This window comes from Drosophila subobscura, chromosome A (genome assembly GCF_008121235.1).
Source record: "Drosophila subobscura isolate 14011-0131.10 chromosome A, UCBerk_Dsub_1.0, whole genome shotgun sequence".
Lineage (NCBI taxonomy): Eukaryota > Metazoa > Arthropoda > Insecta > Diptera > Drosophilidae > Drosophila > Drosophila subobscura.
In genome coordinates, this window is record NC_048530.1 from 24,083,983 (window position 1) to 24,100,282 (window position 16,300).

Below are 16,300 nucleotides of genomic sequence, written 5' to 3' on the forward strand. Positions count from 1 at the left end.
CAGAACGCACTGAAGAAAACATTGGAAGCGTTCTGCGCTCTCTCTCTCTTCCGCTCTCCCGCTCGCTCATCGCGGAGGCTTCTGCTGCTGTTCTTATCACTGGCCAACTGCTGGAAAAAGCGAGAGCGCCCCACAGAGCAGCAGATAGAAAGAGAGAGAGAGAGAGAGAGAGAGGGAGCAGTATGTGTGTGTGGCTGTGTGTGTGTGTGTGTGGGACAAAGGGGGAACAAGGTGCAGAGGTAGCTCGGTGAGGGGCAGGGACAGGGGCAGTGCCAGTGATCGGACTCAATCCGCATTCGAATTATAAACACCTTATCAGCTTCTGCTCTATAATTTTGTGTTCAGCATTCCCCATTAGTGGCTGTTGCTGTCCCTTTTTGTGTGATTTCCAATTGTTGTACACAAAGCAAACACTTAATACATGATACATACATATGCATGTACATATTTACATACATATTTACATACTCGTATGTAGCGTGTTCCCAAGCGAAGTCGATCGAATTAGGAGTGCCTGGCGTCTTGGCTGGGCCTTAGTGTTACATTTTAATTAACAAATTTCAGCAGCTACGCCACGATACGCATCTATGTATGTATGTATGTATATGGGCTGCCCACACCTCCACTTGTGAAAGGTACTCTAAAATGTCTACAGAACCAATGCAGGCATCCAGAACCCTTTCGTTATATTTATTTCGCATTTAGAGCACACTTGGCCGCGACCCACTAAGATATTGCTAATGCGAAATAAGTTTAAATTGTATCTGTGGGAGAAGTTGTGGCCACAGTGGGGCAAACAGCAGCTGCAGAGGGGCAGAAGAGCAGTGGAGTTGTGGGCAGAGTTCTCCGCCTTACAGTGGAATAAGCTGAAGTCATTTTGGGTCTGTTGCCCACTGTGCCAAGAATTTTGAACCTGGCTCTGGCCAAGCCTCGCACTGAGCGAATAATTTGCTGAGCAAACAACACACTTGGCCCGGATCGAGCACCGAAATGGATTTAATGCTAAAAATATAAGCAGCACTCGGGACGAGACGAGACCCGAGACCAGAGACCCGAGACCAGAGGCCAGACAAGGTGCGATCGTGACCAGCTCGGTCACAGGTTATCCGTTCAGCATGTGCGTGTGTGTGGGGGGAGGAGAGATTTCCTTGCCTCTCTGGCTGCAGCAACCCCTTCCGCTAAGCGATTCACTCGATTCCTCGTAGAGCAGTGGAGCAGCCCGCTGATAAGGTTGATAAGGATCGCTGCCAAGGGGAATTGATTCCGCTCAGCGCTGCCCAGTGGGAGGGCCAACTGCCACGCCCCTTGGTCAGCACAGATAGAGCCACAGCTCCACAGCTGGAACACAGTTAGATGAAGTGAAACGGCAAGAGTGCGTTAGCGCAGGAGCGGAGCGGACAAAAGCGGGTGGCGTATGCCAATTTCAGACTTGAGAGTTTTCCGTTTTCCTATGTAGAAATCCCCCAGCGGTCCACCAGCTGCCAGTTTTCCACTCCTTTCCTACTGCCAAAAAATTCCCCGTTTACCTTTCCGCTGTGAGTGCGCTCCTGGACTTCGAGTTACTTTTCTTTGGGTTATTTTTAAACGCTTTTGCGCTATTTTTAAACTCCATCTTCATGGACCCACTGCAGCATTAGCTTGGATTTTCCCATTCCTCCGTCTCTAGCTTCAACGGCGACCTGATAGCGCCTCCTCAGCACTGATTGTGTTTACTGTTTATTCAGCTTACAGCGCCGATTAGCCTGCCCGGGGACCAAAAAGTGTGTTGTGCGTTGTGCACTTGGAGCAGCGACGGATTGTGGATGCTGGATGCTGGATGCTGGTGATAAGCAGGTGCCGAATTGCGGTCAATAGCTCAGGCCGCTGAAATATCAGGCTGTGCATGGAGTGCAGTTAGTTGAGCAGCATTAGATATCCCCTTGATCCGCGACTGGGCAATGGCCGGGCAGGACGGCCGCTTATCGCTGTCAGACACCTTTTGCTGATTTGATATGAATATTTGAATAGGTGCATTCACTTGTCTTCCTCAAAGGGAAATTCCCCTGCGCTGATCGATCGATCGTTTTGTTGTCTTCTCGCGGAGAACTTACCATGAATGGATATGCTGACACCCTTCCCGGACTGTTAATTGGCCTGATCTGGGGTACCCTTCTGCGGAGTCACTCGTCGAGCTGCCAGGAACAGCGCAGCAAAAGTAATGCAAAGAAAATGCATGCAAAAGAGATTGGCAGTCAGCAATCAGCCGCAAATTGTCTGGCAATAACAAAGGAATTGTCTGCGCCCAGCTGCCGCACAGCCAACAGCCAGCGAGTGGGAGCGAGGGCAAGAGGCCCAACACTACCTCATACGCTTGAGGTGGCTTACGAGGAGATCTCATAGAGCTTCCAAGGAGTAAGCCTGCACTCCGTGTTTGTTTTCCCATTTCCCTTTTGCAGTATTTCAGCAGAGTCAGCGAGGGGCTACGAATGGCACTTTCCCACTCCACACTAATCGAATATACCCCGCAAATGAGCTTGGGTGCAGGGCAGACAAATAACAACTGCAGCGACAGCACGAAACATGCCGCATTGCCATGACGCAGCCCAAAAGCTGGCTGTAGGAACGAACTTGCTGGGGTCGCCAGGCAGCCAGCCAGCCAGCCAGCCAGCAGTCAAATGGCAGCAAAGGCAAGCAAATGGGTTGGCCCTGGGCCATGGGCATCCTGCCTGTGTCAGGCACCGTCACTGTGTCTGTGCCTGTGTCGAGTCGTTTGCATTGTTACCGCCTTCTATTTAACATGCACTTGTCGTGGCCCGCTTTGTGCCGCATTAATATTGCACGGCCAGTCACGGCCAGTGGGCGTTTGGCACCTGTTGAGCGCTAAACCCCAGTGAGATGTGCGACTTGGTTGTGGGTTGTATGTGGTGTGGATTGTGTGGTGTGGTGTGGATTGTGGGTGCTAATTATGCACAGACCCGTCCTGTCTGTCTGTCTGTCTACAAAATGGGTTCTACTTACAAGCAATGGCGTGATGTTGCGACTGGTCCTGTGCTGATGGATCGGACAACGACCGCGCGGTAGAACTCATTGAAACTGAATGTTGGCCGGCAGCATCGGCAGCTCCTTGGCCTCGGCAGGCGTCACTCTTCGCTGTTGCACGTGTCTATGGCTGTGTGTGTGTCTCTCTCTCTGTGCTGTGTGTGTGCATGACAGGTGGTTACGAGTTTCTATAGTATATCGATGTGCATGGGGGCTCTGCGCGGCATCCCCTGGGCCACGTAAACTTACCCTTTGCACTTTTCGCTGGCACGTGCCACGTGCTGCACGGGTCGATCCTTAACTGCAGGTCACGGACACACACACACACACACACACACACAGACAGACAGATACCCGATACCTATACACCTTCACAGCTGTAAACGACGCTCGAAAATCGAATTTGTACGCGTAATTAATTTAAGACTGTCCACAATTTAGTTTGGCCGCGGGCCGCCGTTTAACGTCGCGTCACGCACCGAAGCGGAGCGGACCGGCGAGAAGCGGGAAAGAGACCGGCGACCAGCAGACTAGCAGGATTTACCGTTGTGTTTTGGCCGCGTCTTGGCAGCGACAACACCAAACGAACAGAACAACAGAAACAACAAAGCTCGACGTCCCGTTTTGAAATGCAGCGCCCGTGCACAAGCTTTCGAGCTTTTATAGTGTGCTTTTCCACTGCAATGGATGGTGGCCCCTGGCACTCGGTCCCCACTGCCCCCACCATGTGAGTGCCTAAATCACGTGGATTGTGAGCCTGAGCTTCACGGAAGAGTTAACCATTTGCAGTGTCGTCATCCATGGGATCCTGCCGGGCACATGTGTCGCCCTAACGTGAGGCAACAACACGTCTCTACACATATGCATGCAGCATCCATTTGGTTTTTCGGAGTTTTCTTATGGCATTACGAAATCTGCATATGGCCACAGGTTGGATAACCCCAGCCAGGTAGCGTGACAACTGCGAGTGACAGCCACCAAGCTGCGCCTTGAGATTTTCTACCCGTAACACGGGCGCACTCTAGCGGCTGATACTTCCGCCACCCCACGCAGCCCACCCCCAAGACATCGTGTGGAGAACTTAGAAGTGAATTTAAGAGCGAAGCATTAAGACTTTAACTTTAACAATTGCTTAGATCTTTTATTTCTTTTTTTTCAAAACCGAAAAGTATGCTGTTATTGTTTTAATCAAGTCAGCGCCACTCTTCGGAGTTGGTTGTTCATTTAGTTAATATTTTTCTAATATTTATTATGGTTCTTTTCCCTACCTTCGTGGCCAAAGATCCTAATGTATTTCCAAAGACTTTTGATTAACGCTCATCTGACAGGTTTCAGAGAAGATAAGAGCCAGAAAATTGGACAACAAATATTCCCTAGTTGTGCCTTCTCTCTCGTGTCCAGTGCAAGAAAGAGAAATGGCAATAGTTCCTCAGCAGCCAGCTTTGTATAGTCACACAGCAGCCAGCTTTAAGTTTCTTGCATTTTTCATACATGGCTGTGTTTAGCTGTAAATAATATTTCCCCCACGCTTCCCTTCCCTTTATGAAGCCCACTGCAATCGATACGCATCGAGTTAGAGTTCTGGAATTATTATTTTGTTGCGTTTACAAAATTGGGCACATGCAAGCACCAGAAATGCACGCCGCTTGGCTGGACTAGGCTGGACTAGGCTCCACCTCTAGCTCCATCTTCGTCGTTGGGCTCCAAGTCGACCCAGTTGTCGTCGCTGAGCTCATCGATGGTGTCGTTGTCATCGGCCACGGCCGCCACGCTAATATCATCGTCGGTCGAGCCGGAATTCGTGGCTGCGGTTGTGGCTGTGGCGGCCACAGAAGTGGGTCGGGGTGGACGATCAGCCACATCCTCCTCGGTGGGCAGCGTTGGCGTGGTCGAACCTGTGGGTGTGTTCGCGGTCGGTGTATCCGTGAAATTGCCCCCCGAAAAGCTGGAAGTGGTCGTGCCCGAAGTGGACGCGTCGTCCCCGGTGATGGGCTCCACAGATCGTCGCGAGCGCTGATTCTTCATTTTGTTCTCAAGGCGCTTCGCGTCGTACTCCTTGAGATCGGACAGCTTCAGTGTGATGCTCTGCAGATCACGTTTCAACATTTTAAAACACAAAAAGAGTCAATTTGCTTGCAGAAAACAATATTTTGCCGCGATTGAGGATGGCTTGTCATAAACAGTTATTCCCGAAGGCTGCCAGATCGTTGAGAAAGCTAAACCAACAGTGGAGTGCGGGTGGGAATCATAACTATCGATTAGCAACATAAAGCGGCGCGAACAGCTTACAGGTTCAAATGATTTTGGACCAAATGTTTTTATTTCATTTTCTTCGATACATCTATTTATGCATATTTTAATTTATATATTGCATGATGTGTAGTTGATGAATGTGAAGCGATAAAAAAAAATTATGTATGCATGGATTTGTTGCCGGAGCCTCCCCTTCCCCTCCTAGTAGTAGCCGTAGTGGCCGTGACCGTGGTAGGGATAGTAACCGCCATGATGCCCGCCGTAGTATGGCGCGGAGTGCACGTATCCAATGCTGCCGTAGTACGGACTGGCATAGCCATAGTGCCCGTGTCCATAGTCGCCGTAGCCATGTCCATAGCCCCCGTAGCCGCCATAGCCACCGTAGCCATGGCCAAATCCATAGATGCCGCGCTTCTCCGTCTTCTTCTCACCAATGGCCGCAGCCGCAGCCGCATCCTGCTCTGGGATCTCGGGCAGAGCACCAGCTGGCTCGGAAATGGCTGCCCAGCTGCTGGCCAGGCACATGGCAAGCATCACAAAAATGCACTGCTAGAATAACGGTGGTTAGTCCTTTGGGGGGTGACACTGCTGCTGCTGCTGCTGCTGATCTTACCAAGTACTTCATTTTGCGGGGGTGTGGGGTTTTTCTTGTGTCGCTGCTGCTGCTGGTTGTCGCGATTGGAGCCGACCTGCGTTTGTTTATGGTTGGGAGCTGTGCCCTGCGCTTTTATAGTCACCGTCCAGGGCATTGCTGCTACAGTTTGCAGTTATGCAAAAGCCAAACACCTTCCCCCCAGCCCACAGCTCACAGCAGCAGCAGCAGCATCAGCAGAGGAGTAGCAGCGCAGCTGCAGAGGAGTAGCAGCAGAAGCAGCGCAGCAGCAACAGGGTGGCATCATCAGCAGAAACAGCGCAGCTGCGCAGCAGCAGAGGAGCATCGGCAGCAGCAGCGGAGAATCGGCAACGAATTCAGCGATTGTTAAAGCTAAGGGATTGCGAATGCATGACGGCTGGCGGGGGGACGGCTTGAAATCGAATATTGTTTATGCTGCAAGCGAGCCAAAAGGTCAGTTCTCAGCGCCGCTCAACCCCTACAGATTTGTGAGTGGGCGTTGCAACTAACGTTTTAACTCCCCTTCCTCGATTTCCGCTCATTAAATAAACCAAATGCAAGTTCTAGAAGCCACGGCGGCCTGCCATTATGCAATCTAACAAAAACTGAATTCCACAACCAGGCAATACGATCCACACTGAAATGAGTGCCACAATCACCTGGCGAAAAACTATCGTATGACACTTTCACATGCAGCACTGCAGATTACATGCATACAGACATACGCATGTGTGTATGGATTACAGTTACCCAATCATATGTATGCATGCGAGAGGGCGTAGCGTTGTGATCCATCTAGAAGCGGGGGGCGGGCAAAATCGAAATGCCACAAGCCCCGTGGGAAATGCATTCAAATACACACAATATGCATGCGATTACATACAAATTATGAACAATTGCACGTTTACAGCATTTTGGCATTTTTAATTAAGCTGCCAGATCATTTCAAATGCAAAAAATACATTGCTGCCTCCCGCTCTTATCGAAGGAATCCACAGAGCACGACTCATTTGGTTACCTGTAAAACATGCATGGCGGGGAAGGGTATGCTGGAACGAAACGCACTTGAAAACTATTATAATCCACGAGCAATGACTGAAGCCTCGCTCAATGCTCGCAATCGCGTTCAGAAAAGAGCATTTAGCGAACAAAAAACCGAGGGACAGATTTTTCACCCTTCCACGTGCATTAGTTCCTTCGTTCAAGACTCAAATCATGTAACAGGGTGTCGCTCAGTCGCGTTTCAACATTTTGCGACTCATTTCCGACTGCTTTGGGCCACAATGAAGGACGACCTTGACCGCAGTGGCAGCTACAATTGCAAATGCACTTTTTGATTTGCCAACGCGATGGGATGGCAGCGGGCGGAAGAGTGGAGTGGGGCAATGGCCGGAGGCAACATTGTTGAATGAAATCAAATGAAATGAAGCATGGAAAATGCAAGCGCTCGTTTCACAAGCTTCCCCTCCGATGATGTCTCGACATCCACAGAAAAGTGGGTGGCAACGCCATTGTTATGGCCCAGCCCGCCTATTGTTGTTGCTGTTGTACCATTTAATGTTAATATTCGCAAGTACTTGGACTATTCGGGCGGTCTGCAGCCAGCACCGGCGATGAGGTTAATGCACGCGACGTCTCCGATCTGCCGACTTGCTGACTGCAGATGCGGGCCAAGTTAAGCAAGCGGAAGCCCAGTCCCAGTCCCAGTCACGATGCCCCTCAGAGATAAGCAAGAAACATTTTTCGATTGCCAGCGCTAAACCATAATTCTTGGCACGGATTTTACATAATTCAAGTCTTGAAATTGATTGATTCTCCTTACCCATTGACTGGAGATCGAGTCGCTTGATTTATTATCACGACTGTTAATGGCGCATTGTTGAAGAACCATCTGGCTGTGGCCAGATCAGATCTTCCACAATCCGTTAGGAACCGTCTTTAAATATACGCCCCCTTCCGCCTGCTCTTTGCCGAAGCAATCGGCAATCAGCTGTGCATGTTACACAACAACAACAGCGGCCAGTGGCTGCGACTTTTGGTTGGGCATCCATTTGATGGGAAAATGCTTACATTTCCTTACAATTTATTACGCTTAACAAACATTAAAGATAATATTGGGGTAAATGTCTAGTACTTCAGCTCCTTGGCCTTGTCGTGGGCGCCCTCGTCGAGGAGCTTCAGCTCCGCCTGCTGCTTCTCCGGGCGTATAACAGTGTAGTAGTGGTAGTAGCGGCTGCCCAGCACATAGGTGCCGTAGAGGGTGACGCCGATGCAGGCGTAGACGGCGCCGCGATGCAGTTTGTCCAGCAGAGCGTTGGCATTGATGGGTTTCTTCTGCATGATGATGAAATTTACGCTTTGCCGGTTTCCAAAAAAAAAATATCTGATCTGTGCTTTTTGTTGTTTTCAATTTGCAGCTAGTGATGACATTGAGGCAGTGTTTTTGACACATGTCATTCCCACACACGTAACTTTCAATGATATTTTTTCTGGTTGACCTTTTTAGTTTTAACCTCGTTTTGCAATCAATTCGAGAAAGATATTTCATGAAAATAAGCCAATCTAGTGCAGTATTAAATGATAATTTGAATAAAATTATAGTTTTTAAGCTGAGAGTCGTAACTAGCTGGTAATATTAAACAGAAGATCAAAGTCGAGTAAAATGATTTTGGATTTACGGTATATTTAGAGTATATTTTAAAAATGAAAGGGTATATTTCCGAGGGTCTGTCGGTATATTGTATCGATAATTTGATACACGGTACACGGGCACGTGTTTACTTGCATATTCCAGCAACTGCGTCAGTAACAAATTTCGAAATAAACGAAGGGAAAAAGGGAAGATCACAACACACCCATGGAGCACGAATCCGCTGGCGTCAGCTCCCTGGGCGACAGCAGCAGCCAGAGCAACGTACCCAATGCCGTCATCCTCTGCTGCGAGTGTGCCGTTCCCATCCAACCGAATCCAGCCAACATGTGCGTCACTTGTCTGCGCAATCATGTGGACATAACTGAGAACATACCCAAGCAGGCGGTGCTGCACTTTTGCCGCAACTGTGAGCGCTACCTACAGCCACCCACCGAATGGATTCAGGCCTCCCTCGAGTCCCGCGAGCTGCTCGCGCTCTGCCTGAAAAAGCTGAAGGGCCTCAAAGAGGTGAAGCTCGTCGATGCAGGCTTCATATGGACCGAACAGCATTCAAAGCGCATCAAGGTGAAGCTCACAGTGCATGGCGAGATCGTCGGCGGCACTGTGCTCCAGCAGGTCTTTGTCGTGGAGTTCACGGTGCAGAATCAAATGTGCACCGACTGCCACCGCACCGAGGCAAAGGACTTTTGGCGCTGCCTGGTGCAGGTGCGGCAGCGAGCGGAGAACAAGAAGACATTCTACTACCTGGAGCAGCTCATACTCAAGCACAAGGCGCACGAGCACACGCTGGGCATCAAGCCGGAGCATGGCGGCCTGGATTTCTACTACGCAAACGAGAATCATGCACGCCGCATGGTGGACTTTCTGCTGACACAGGTGCCCGGCAAGGTGACCACCTCGAAGCGGCTCATCTCGCACGACATACACAGCAACAACTACAACTACAAGTACTCGTGGTCCGTCGAGCTGGCGCCCGTGTCTAAGGACAGCGCCGTTTGCCTGTCCAAGAAGCTGCGCCACCAGCTGGGCAACCTGTCGCCCGTTTGCCTGGTGAATCGCGTGTCCAGCAGCATACATCTGATCGATCCCCTCACAGCACAGATTGCAGAGCTAACTTCGCAGGTTTACTTTAGGTATTTTCGCATGTAAATCCCCCAGAGACGGGTCCAAAATGAATCCATTTTCTCCCTCCTCCGCAGGGCACCCTTTGAGGCTGTGTGCAATCCCAAGCAGCTGGTGGAGTACATCGTCATGGACATTGAGGTGATTATGGAGAAGGATCGCAAAACGTACCCGGGCCAGGGGCAGCTGTCGTTCAAGCACGCTCTGTGTGACATTTGGGTGCTGCGCTCCTCGGAGCTGGGCATCAACGACAACCCCATACACACACGCTCCCATCTGGGGCACCTGCTGAAGGTGGGCGACTCCGTCATGGGCTACAACACGGGCGAGGCGAACATCAATGATCCAGAGTTTGAGAAGCTGCCCGCAGACCTCGTGCCGGATGTGGTGCTGGTGCGCAAGCATTACGATCGCCAGACGCGCCTCAGCCAGCGGCTGTGGAAGCTCAAGCACTTGGCGGCGGAGGCGACGGATGAGCGCAGCAAGCACGACTACCACGAGTTCCTCGACGATCTGGAGGAGAACGTGGACATGCGCGGACAGGTGAACATCTACCGGGACACAAACAAGACGCTGCCCAGCGAGTCGCAGCCAGCCAGCGGCGATGTGCCACAGATCACGCTCGAGGAGATGCTGGAGGACATGACGCTGGAGTGCGCCGACGATGAAATGGGCGATGCAGAGCCAGAGCCCGAGCCCGAGCTTTAGGTTTCTTTTTTGCTTTACATGTATTTTTCTTTGTATAATTACAAACTAAAAGGAATCCTTGCTAAACATTTAGCTACAGCTCCTCCCGGCCCCCGCTCGCCCGCTCACCCGCTTAGGACAGTCCCAGCTTGGGTTTCTCCTTGAAGAAGTAAACCTCGTTGCAGCCAAAGCCGTGCAGCTCCTCCCAGTCCATTAGCGCTCGCTTGATCACCGGCTGAATGTGCTTGCGTGTGGCGCGCAGATTGTGCTGGCGCAGGTAGCAGCCGCCCATGAAGCGGCTGCCCACAGCGTGCGCCCTGAGATCCAGCGGCGGCTCCTGGCAGCCCACCAGGGCCAGGCGCACGCATTCCAGCAGCTGACTCTGCCCAGCCAGCGAGATGAGTCCCACGTCCCGCTGCACCGCGCCATCCACGGGGGAGACGTACATGCCGAGCATCACCAGCAGATTGCTGTCGATGCCGAACTCCCTCACCGCCTGCTCCGCGCCACTTAGCTCTATGAAGTCCCGGATGAGGATGGGCATGCCGGCCACGGGCACCTTCTGACGCTCTGTCTGGATGAGTTTCATGTCCTTGCGCAGCACCTCGCCGAGTGTCAGCTTGCTGATGTCCGCGCGTGCCGCCACCAGTTCATTGAAGAGCTCCGTGCGCTCCGCCACAACCGCCTGTCCCGCACACAGCTCCCGCTCCAGCTGCTCCACCATGTCCAGATCCGCGGGCGAGCCGCGCTTGGCCGTGGCCGAAAAGTTAACCGTGTCCAGGACTATGGTGGCGCGCAGCAGCTCCGCGACGACGGGCGAACGTGGCTGCTCCGCGGCGAAGTAGCGCTGCCCCACGAGTGTCGCGCACGAGCCAACGCCAGGCTCAATGCTGCGCACACAGCTCTCGGGCAGCAACAGGTACTGCGGATTGGCAGCATCGATGGGTCTATGGTCGAGTATCTCCAGCACCTGCGGCGCCAACTCACTCACGTGATGATCGACGAGCAGCACGCGGACATCGCCAGTGAATTGCTTGGGCAAATCGTCGCGAAAGAGCAGCATGGCCTCGGCTATGCCGCACTTGGTCAGCATGTGGCCCACCTCTGTCTTGAGCAGGTAGTCCCTGCGTGGAATGTTCAGCACGGGCACATAGTCGTGCTCCTGGTGGCGCTCCGAGTAGATGAAGGCCAGCGTCAGGGCTGAAATGGCCGAGTCCAGGTCGCACGACTCGTTGCCAATCACTACGTGCAGCTTGCGTAGTTCCAACTGCTGCTGCTGCTGCCAGGCAACCGTCGACGAACCCTCAGCCAGATACTGAAACGAGAAATTCCCCCGAACCAGAGATCAGATAATGATGCCGGTGAAGGTCGTCTCCGGGGGCATACTTACACGGCTGAGCGTGGTCCGTGCTTGGGTTAGAAAACGCACAAAACGCATTCTCAATTAGCTATTGCCTTACAGCTGTCCAAAACCAAAAAGAAAACAAGAAAAACTATGACCAGAATTCGGCAAAAAGCTCAACAACCCCCTCACCACCTGCCAGGACTGTTGATGTTGTATCGATAGCAGCTGCAAGCAACAGTTGCCATAATATCGATAGCAAAGTTTTTGTTTTTTTTTCGTTATTTAATCGCTACAGCGAAATTGGTTGGTCGCAGACGATGAGTCCGCATTGACCAGGTTCTTTATGCTGAATATTAGAAGACAAAAATATGTTGCTGAAAATTTTGAACTCAAAAAAGAGTTGTTTGCCGAACGAACACCAGAAATAGAATATCGATAGCAAAGTTATCAATCGATTAAAGACGTTCGCGATGCAGTATGGCCGCGAAAAGTATTTTATTAAATTTAATTACGAAAATGAACTAAAGTTTAAAGATAAGATTATGATGAATAATAATTTACGTGGCCCCTGCAGCTCTCTTTATATGGAGTGGAGGCCACAGCCACTCACTAACAATTGCTCATATTTTTCCCGCCAGAATAGCCAAGTTTTAGCTGTAAAGAAGCTAAAAAGAGTTGAACATTTCGGCGGTTATTTGAAAACGTAAATCCCGCTGTGACGATGTGACCAAACTTCAATATCATGGAGCTGTTTATTTAGCTATTTTGGTCATTTTATGAATTTGTTTATTACACATTATAACAATTTTGGAGATTGGTAGAGTGACAGGGGCAGGGGCAGGGTCAGGCGCGAAGGTACAATGGGAATTATGTACATCTATATGGGGGGATATGGATTCTATATATATTATTCTAGCAATATTCTCGGGGGGCTAATACAACTCGGACTTCCGCATGACGGCGGAGACCAGGGCTTTGAAAGCATCCTCTATCAGCACGATGTGCAGCTGGGCATCGCGGTACGACCAGAGCTTGGCGCTCTCCGTGAGCGGCATTTCCATGGTGGTGACGCCCAGCGACGATTGCGAGTGGAGGCTGCGGCCAGTGTTCATCAGGATGTTGACGCAGTCGTCGGCCAGTATGGGGAACGTCTCGACGAAGCGCACCATGGCCGGCAGCACGTGGCGCAGGAACTTGCACTTGGAGGAGACGGTGAGCAGCGAGAGCGTCGTCTGTATCACATTCAGGCAGAACTTGGACACGCCCAGACTCTTGGGTATCGAGTAGTTCAGCACCAGATGGGAGGTCAGCTCAATGGTGAATATTTGCTTGTCCATTTCGTTGACGTTGAGGAACTCGTGCACGAAGTCGATGCAAATGTGCATCGAGGGCACGCTGGCCACCATCATGGGGATGACCGCCTTGGGGTACGTCTGGAAGTGCACCAGCTTGGCCAGCGACGGCTCCGAGATGAATGCCTGATGCACGTAGGTGCCAATGATGCCCTGGATCTCGCGCAGCTCCAGGTGCGACAGCCGATCCCGCGAATTGTTGGACATGTACTCGAGGACCTCGAGCAGAATGTGCACCGCGGCGCTCTCCTGCGAGGCAATCAGCGTCGTCTTCAGCTCCTCCCGGTCGGCGTCCGTCTGCACGAGTCCGTTCTTGTCCAGCACCTGCTTCTGCTGCATGTACACGTTCAGATATGTCTTCGAGGCGGCCAGGCTGCCCTTCAGTATGCGCAGCATGATCATCAGCAGATACGGCGAGCAGAACACTTGCCTGGGGCAGCTGCAGGAACAATAGGACAATGGATCGAATTTCACTCCAAGATGCTCCTTGGTACTCACCTCAGTACTTCCATGGGCTCCAGCAGGCTCTCGTTGGCGAAGGTGCGACGATTGATCGAGTCCGCGCTGTTCGTGATCGCGCGCAGCGACATGACCCACAGCGTGGTGGGCAGCACCGCGTTGAGGCGCAGCCAGAGATCGTGGAACAGATCCTTGATGTAGCGCGGCACCGACTTCTGGAACACCGCCGGCATGTGCCTGACCAGCTGCTGGCCGTACTGCGCCAGCGATTCGGCGGGCAGCTGCAGCAGCTGCTTGAAGATGCGTATCGCCAGGCGCGGCTTGGTCCGAATGTGCTCGAGGGCGCGGCTCAGCTGCTCGGGCGTTGGCTCGGGGCAGGGACAGTCGAGCGCCTCGATGCCCAGCGTCGTCAGATTGTGCTCCTCCAGCCAGTCGTCGACCATGCTCAGGTGCGGATAATTGGAGATGATCAGCCGCAGCAGCGGATGGAACAGAAACTGATACTCGCCGTGATACTTGTGCGCCTTCTGCAGCAGATACTTGAGCGGCAGTCCGCCCATGAAGTTGTTCGCGTACTCCTTCTGCTTGCGTCCGCCGATGGCGCTGAGGTTCATCAGTCGCGTGTCCTCGTACAGCAGCAGATAGTAGACCATGAGCAGCTGGGCGGTGAGCGGACAACTGACCTCGACCTTGGCCAGCTCCTCGCTCTCCGCCATCGGTGGCAGATCCTCGCCGAACAACGTCAGCTGCGAGGTGCGGAACACGTGCAGAATCTCCACCTCGGTGAAGGGCATATGGATGTGGTCGATGTTCACCTTCCCGGTGGGATTGGGGATTATCAGCGTGTTGACAAACACCTCGACGAGGGCGGGCATCACGGGATGTATGGGCCGCACGGCGCTGCATATTTGCTTGAAGATCCACGACTTGATCGTCACCTTGTGCTTGAGGAAGGTGCGCGACTTGAGCAGCTGGTGGATGCAGTGCACGGGCAGGTAGCCGGGTATCGTCCCGCTCAGGTTCGGCGTCACGGGCACACGCACCGCCTTGAGGGCCACCACCTGCTCGGTGAAGAGCTCCTGCGTGAAGAGCTGCTTGATGCGGCTGGTGCTGTTCGGCCGGATGGGTATGCGCATGCCCAGCGTGGAGCAGACCATTTCGCTGATGGCCGTGATCTGGTTGCTGTGGAAGTGAATGGCCAGCAGCAGGAGCATCTCCCCCAGCGAGGTGCTCGTTCCCGAGCGCTTGCAGAAGAAGGCATCCTCGCGCGTCAGCCACTGCAGCCACTCGATGGCCTTCATCTCCAGCGGGATGGTCGACACCAGCGAGGGGCAGGCTATCAGCATGCACAGGCCCAGCGTGACGAATCTCAGGCCCGAGGGCGTCGGCTGTGGCCGACTCGTCACCAGCTGCGACAGCGCATTGATCTCGTCGTCGTTGAACTTCAGACCGCCAATGCCGCGCAGGGCGCAGTACAGACGCATCAGCACCACGCCCTGCAGATTGAAGTCCTTCAGCTCCGCGGCATTTGTCGTCGTCTTCACCACCTTCTGCAGCAGCTCCACACGCACCAGATTGAGTGCATCGCCCTTGCGCTTCTGGCTGGAGCGTGTGTAGATGGCAAACCAGCAGCGCAGATTCTGATCGTTGCCCAGCAGCAAGCCCGTGAGGAAGGGGATCTACAGAGGGCAAAGGGCTAGCCATTAGCCATTGCTTAAGGTGTGGGCGAGGCTTTAGTTCACTCACCAGATCATCCGAATGCTTGAGCGCCAGTTTGAGCATGAATGAGGGTCCCTTCATCATTTCCACGCACAGCGCCCGATTGGCCAGCGCCTGGGTGGGGTTCATTTCGCTGAGGGACATGAGCAGCGCGAGCCTGTGCTTGCCATCGCTGCCATCCTCGTCGTAGTTGGCAATCACGTGGGAGACAACGTCGCGATAGCAGTCGGGAAAGTTGGCCACCAGCGCCGTGATGATGCGGTAGCCGTTGGGCACGCTGATCAGGGCGTCGGTCAGCTCGAGGATGTTGAGCAGGGAGGGGAGTTCGGCGAGGGCAATGCAGAGAATGTCCACCACCTCCTCGAGGTAGATGCCATCGTCGAGCATTTCGGAGTGTGCGGCTGGCTTCTGCTCGGCCACCTGCTGCTGCAGATTGAATATTTCGGAGAGGACGACGCGCACCTTGCGCGCCACATCGGCCCGCTCGAAGCCCAGAGCGATGCCCGACTGCAGGCCGTACTCCTGCTGCTGGCCCTCGAAGTAGGGCGTCTTCTGGCGCGTCTGCAGCTCCTTCTTCAGCTCGTTCTCCAGCTCGTGGTAGTTGACCTGCAGATAGGAGACGATGCTGTTCACCACCTCGATGCCAATGAGCACGGCCAGGATCTGCTTGCGCGACTCCATGGAGGATGTGGTGTTGTCCAGTGGCGAGAGCAAACTCATCCGCACCAGCGAGGGCAGCACCGGCCGGATCTCGGCCTCCGGGTAGCTGGCCAGCGAGGTAATGTCCAGATTCTGCATCGATGTGAAGACACGCTCGGACACATCGTACACTTGAACCGGCGTCTTTTTCGTCTTGGCCCAGTGTCCGAGCTTGTCGATGTCCAGCTCGATGCGCGTGATCTTGGTCAGTGGAGCCGGGGCCAGCATTTCGAATAACTGGCCGTAGCTTTTCGGGATTCAAAATTCAAAAACAAAATCAGGCCAGTCCAGGGGAATGGAATTGAAAATCAGTGCGACCGCGGATTCATCGGCAAGCTATACCGTCTAACCCTCAAAAATATACCCACTCATTTTCTAAA

At 52.9% G+C, this 16,300-nt stretch overlaps 6 protein-coding genes across 6 annotated transcripts; 1 reads left to right on the forward strand and 5 right to left on the reverse strand.

Annotated features, from left to right (window-relative positions):
- Positions 1-4,586: 4,586 nt before the first annotated feature.
- LOC117893575 lies at positions 4,587-5,209 on the reverse strand. Its single transcript, XM_034800250.1, has one exon. It carries the CDS (start codon positions 5,122-5,124, stop codon positions 4,684-4,686), a length of 441 nt encoding a protein of 146 aa, XP_034656141.1. The 5' UTR covers positions 5,125-5,209; the 3' UTR covers positions 4,587-4,683.
- A 260-nt stretch (positions 5,210-5,469) lies between these two features.
- LOC117893585 (shematrin-like protein 3) lies at positions 5,470-5,974 on the reverse strand. Its single transcript, XM_034800261.1, has 2 exons — positions 5,885-5,974; positions 5,470-5,817 (listed from the first exon to the last, which is right to left on the reverse strand). Exons 1-2 carry the CDS (start codon positions 5,894-5,896, stop codon positions 5,473-5,475), a joined length of 357 nt encoding a protein of 118 aa, XP_034656152.1. The 5' UTR covers positions 5,897-5,974; the 3' UTR covers positions 5,470-5,472.
- Positions 5,975-7,917: 1,943 nt separating this feature from the next.
- LOC117893595 lies at positions 7,918-8,307 on the reverse strand. The gene has a single exon (XM_034800273.1). The coding sequence runs from the start codon at positions 8,222-8,224 to the stop codon at positions 8,012-8,014; it is 213 nt and encodes a 70-aa protein (XP_034656164.1). The 5' UTR covers positions 8,225-8,307; the 3' UTR covers positions 7,918-8,011.
- A 333-nt stretch (positions 8,308-8,640) lies between these two features.
- Positions 8,641-10,435, forward strand: LOC117893560 (60S ribosomal export protein NMD3). Its single transcript, XM_034800226.1, has 2 exons — positions 8,641-9,670; positions 9,737-10,435. Exons 1-2 carry the CDS (start codon positions 8,742-8,744, stop codon positions 10,365-10,367), a joined length of 1,560 nt encoding a protein of 519 aa, XP_034656117.1. The 5' UTR covers positions 8,641-8,741; the 3' UTR covers positions 10,368-10,435.
- A 22-nt stretch (positions 10,436-10,457) lies between these two features.
- LOC117893566 (exopolyphosphatase PRUNE1) lies at positions 10,458-11,894 on the reverse strand. Its single transcript, XM_034800239.1, has 2 exons — positions 11,737-11,894; positions 10,458-11,661 (listed from the first exon to the last, which is right to left on the reverse strand). Exons 1-2 carry the CDS (start codon positions 11,782-11,784, stop codon positions 10,480-10,482), a joined length of 1,230 nt encoding a protein of 409 aa, XP_034656130.1. The 5' UTR covers positions 11,785-11,894; the 3' UTR covers positions 10,458-10,479.
- A 562-nt stretch (positions 11,895-12,456) lies between these two features.
- Positions 12,457-16,240, reverse strand: LOC117895186 (integrator complex subunit 2). The gene is made up of 3 exons (XM_034802667.1): positions 15,249-16,240; positions 13,542-15,181; positions 12,457-13,482 (listed from the first exon to the last, which is right to left on the reverse strand). Exons 1-3 carry the CDS (start codon positions 16,146-16,148, stop codon positions 12,624-12,626), a joined length of 3,399 nt encoding a protein of 1,132 aa, XP_034658558.1. The 5' UTR covers positions 16,149-16,240; the 3' UTR covers positions 12,457-12,623.
- Positions 16,241-16,300: the final 60 nt, after the last annotated feature.

Bases quoted from the DNA above. Each gene is read 5' to 3' on its own strand.
- LOC117893575 (XM_034800250.1), bottom strand. From the start codon at position 5,124: ATGTTGAAACGTGATCTGCAGAGCATCACACTGAAGCTGTCCGATCTC.
- LOC117893595 (XM_034800273.1), bottom strand. From the start codon at position 8,224: ATGCAGAAGAAACCCATCAATGCCAACGCTCTGCTGGACAAACTGCAT.
- LOC117893560 (XM_034800226.1), top strand. From the start codon at position 8,742: ATGGAGCACGAATCCGCTGGCGTCAGCTCCCTGGGCGACAGCAGCAGC. The intron at 9,671-9,736 runs GTATTTTCGCAT...CCTCCTCCGCAG, and splicing joins ACTTCGCAGGTTTACTTTAG to GGCACCCTTTGAGGCTGTGT.
- LOC117893566 (XM_034800239.1), bottom strand. From the start codon at position 11,784: ATGCGTTTTGTGCGTTTTCTAACCCAAGCACGGACCACGCTCAGCCGT. The intron at 11,662-11,736 runs GTAAGTATGCCC...TTCTCGTTTCAG, and splicing joins CACGGACCACGCTCAGCCGT to TATCTGGCTGAGGGTTCGTC.
- LOC117895186 (XM_034802667.1), bottom strand. From the start codon at position 16,148: ATGCTGGCCCCGGCTCCACTGACCAAGATCACGCGCATCGAGCTGGAC. The intron at 15,182-15,248 runs GTGAGTGAACTA...TGCCCTCTGTAG, and splicing joins TCAAGCATTCGGATGATCTG to ATCCCCTTCCTCACGGGCTT. The intron at 13,483-13,541 runs GTGAGTACCAAG...TTGTTCCTGCAG, and splicing joins GAGCCCATGGAAGTACTGAG to CTGCCCCAGGCAAGTGTTCT.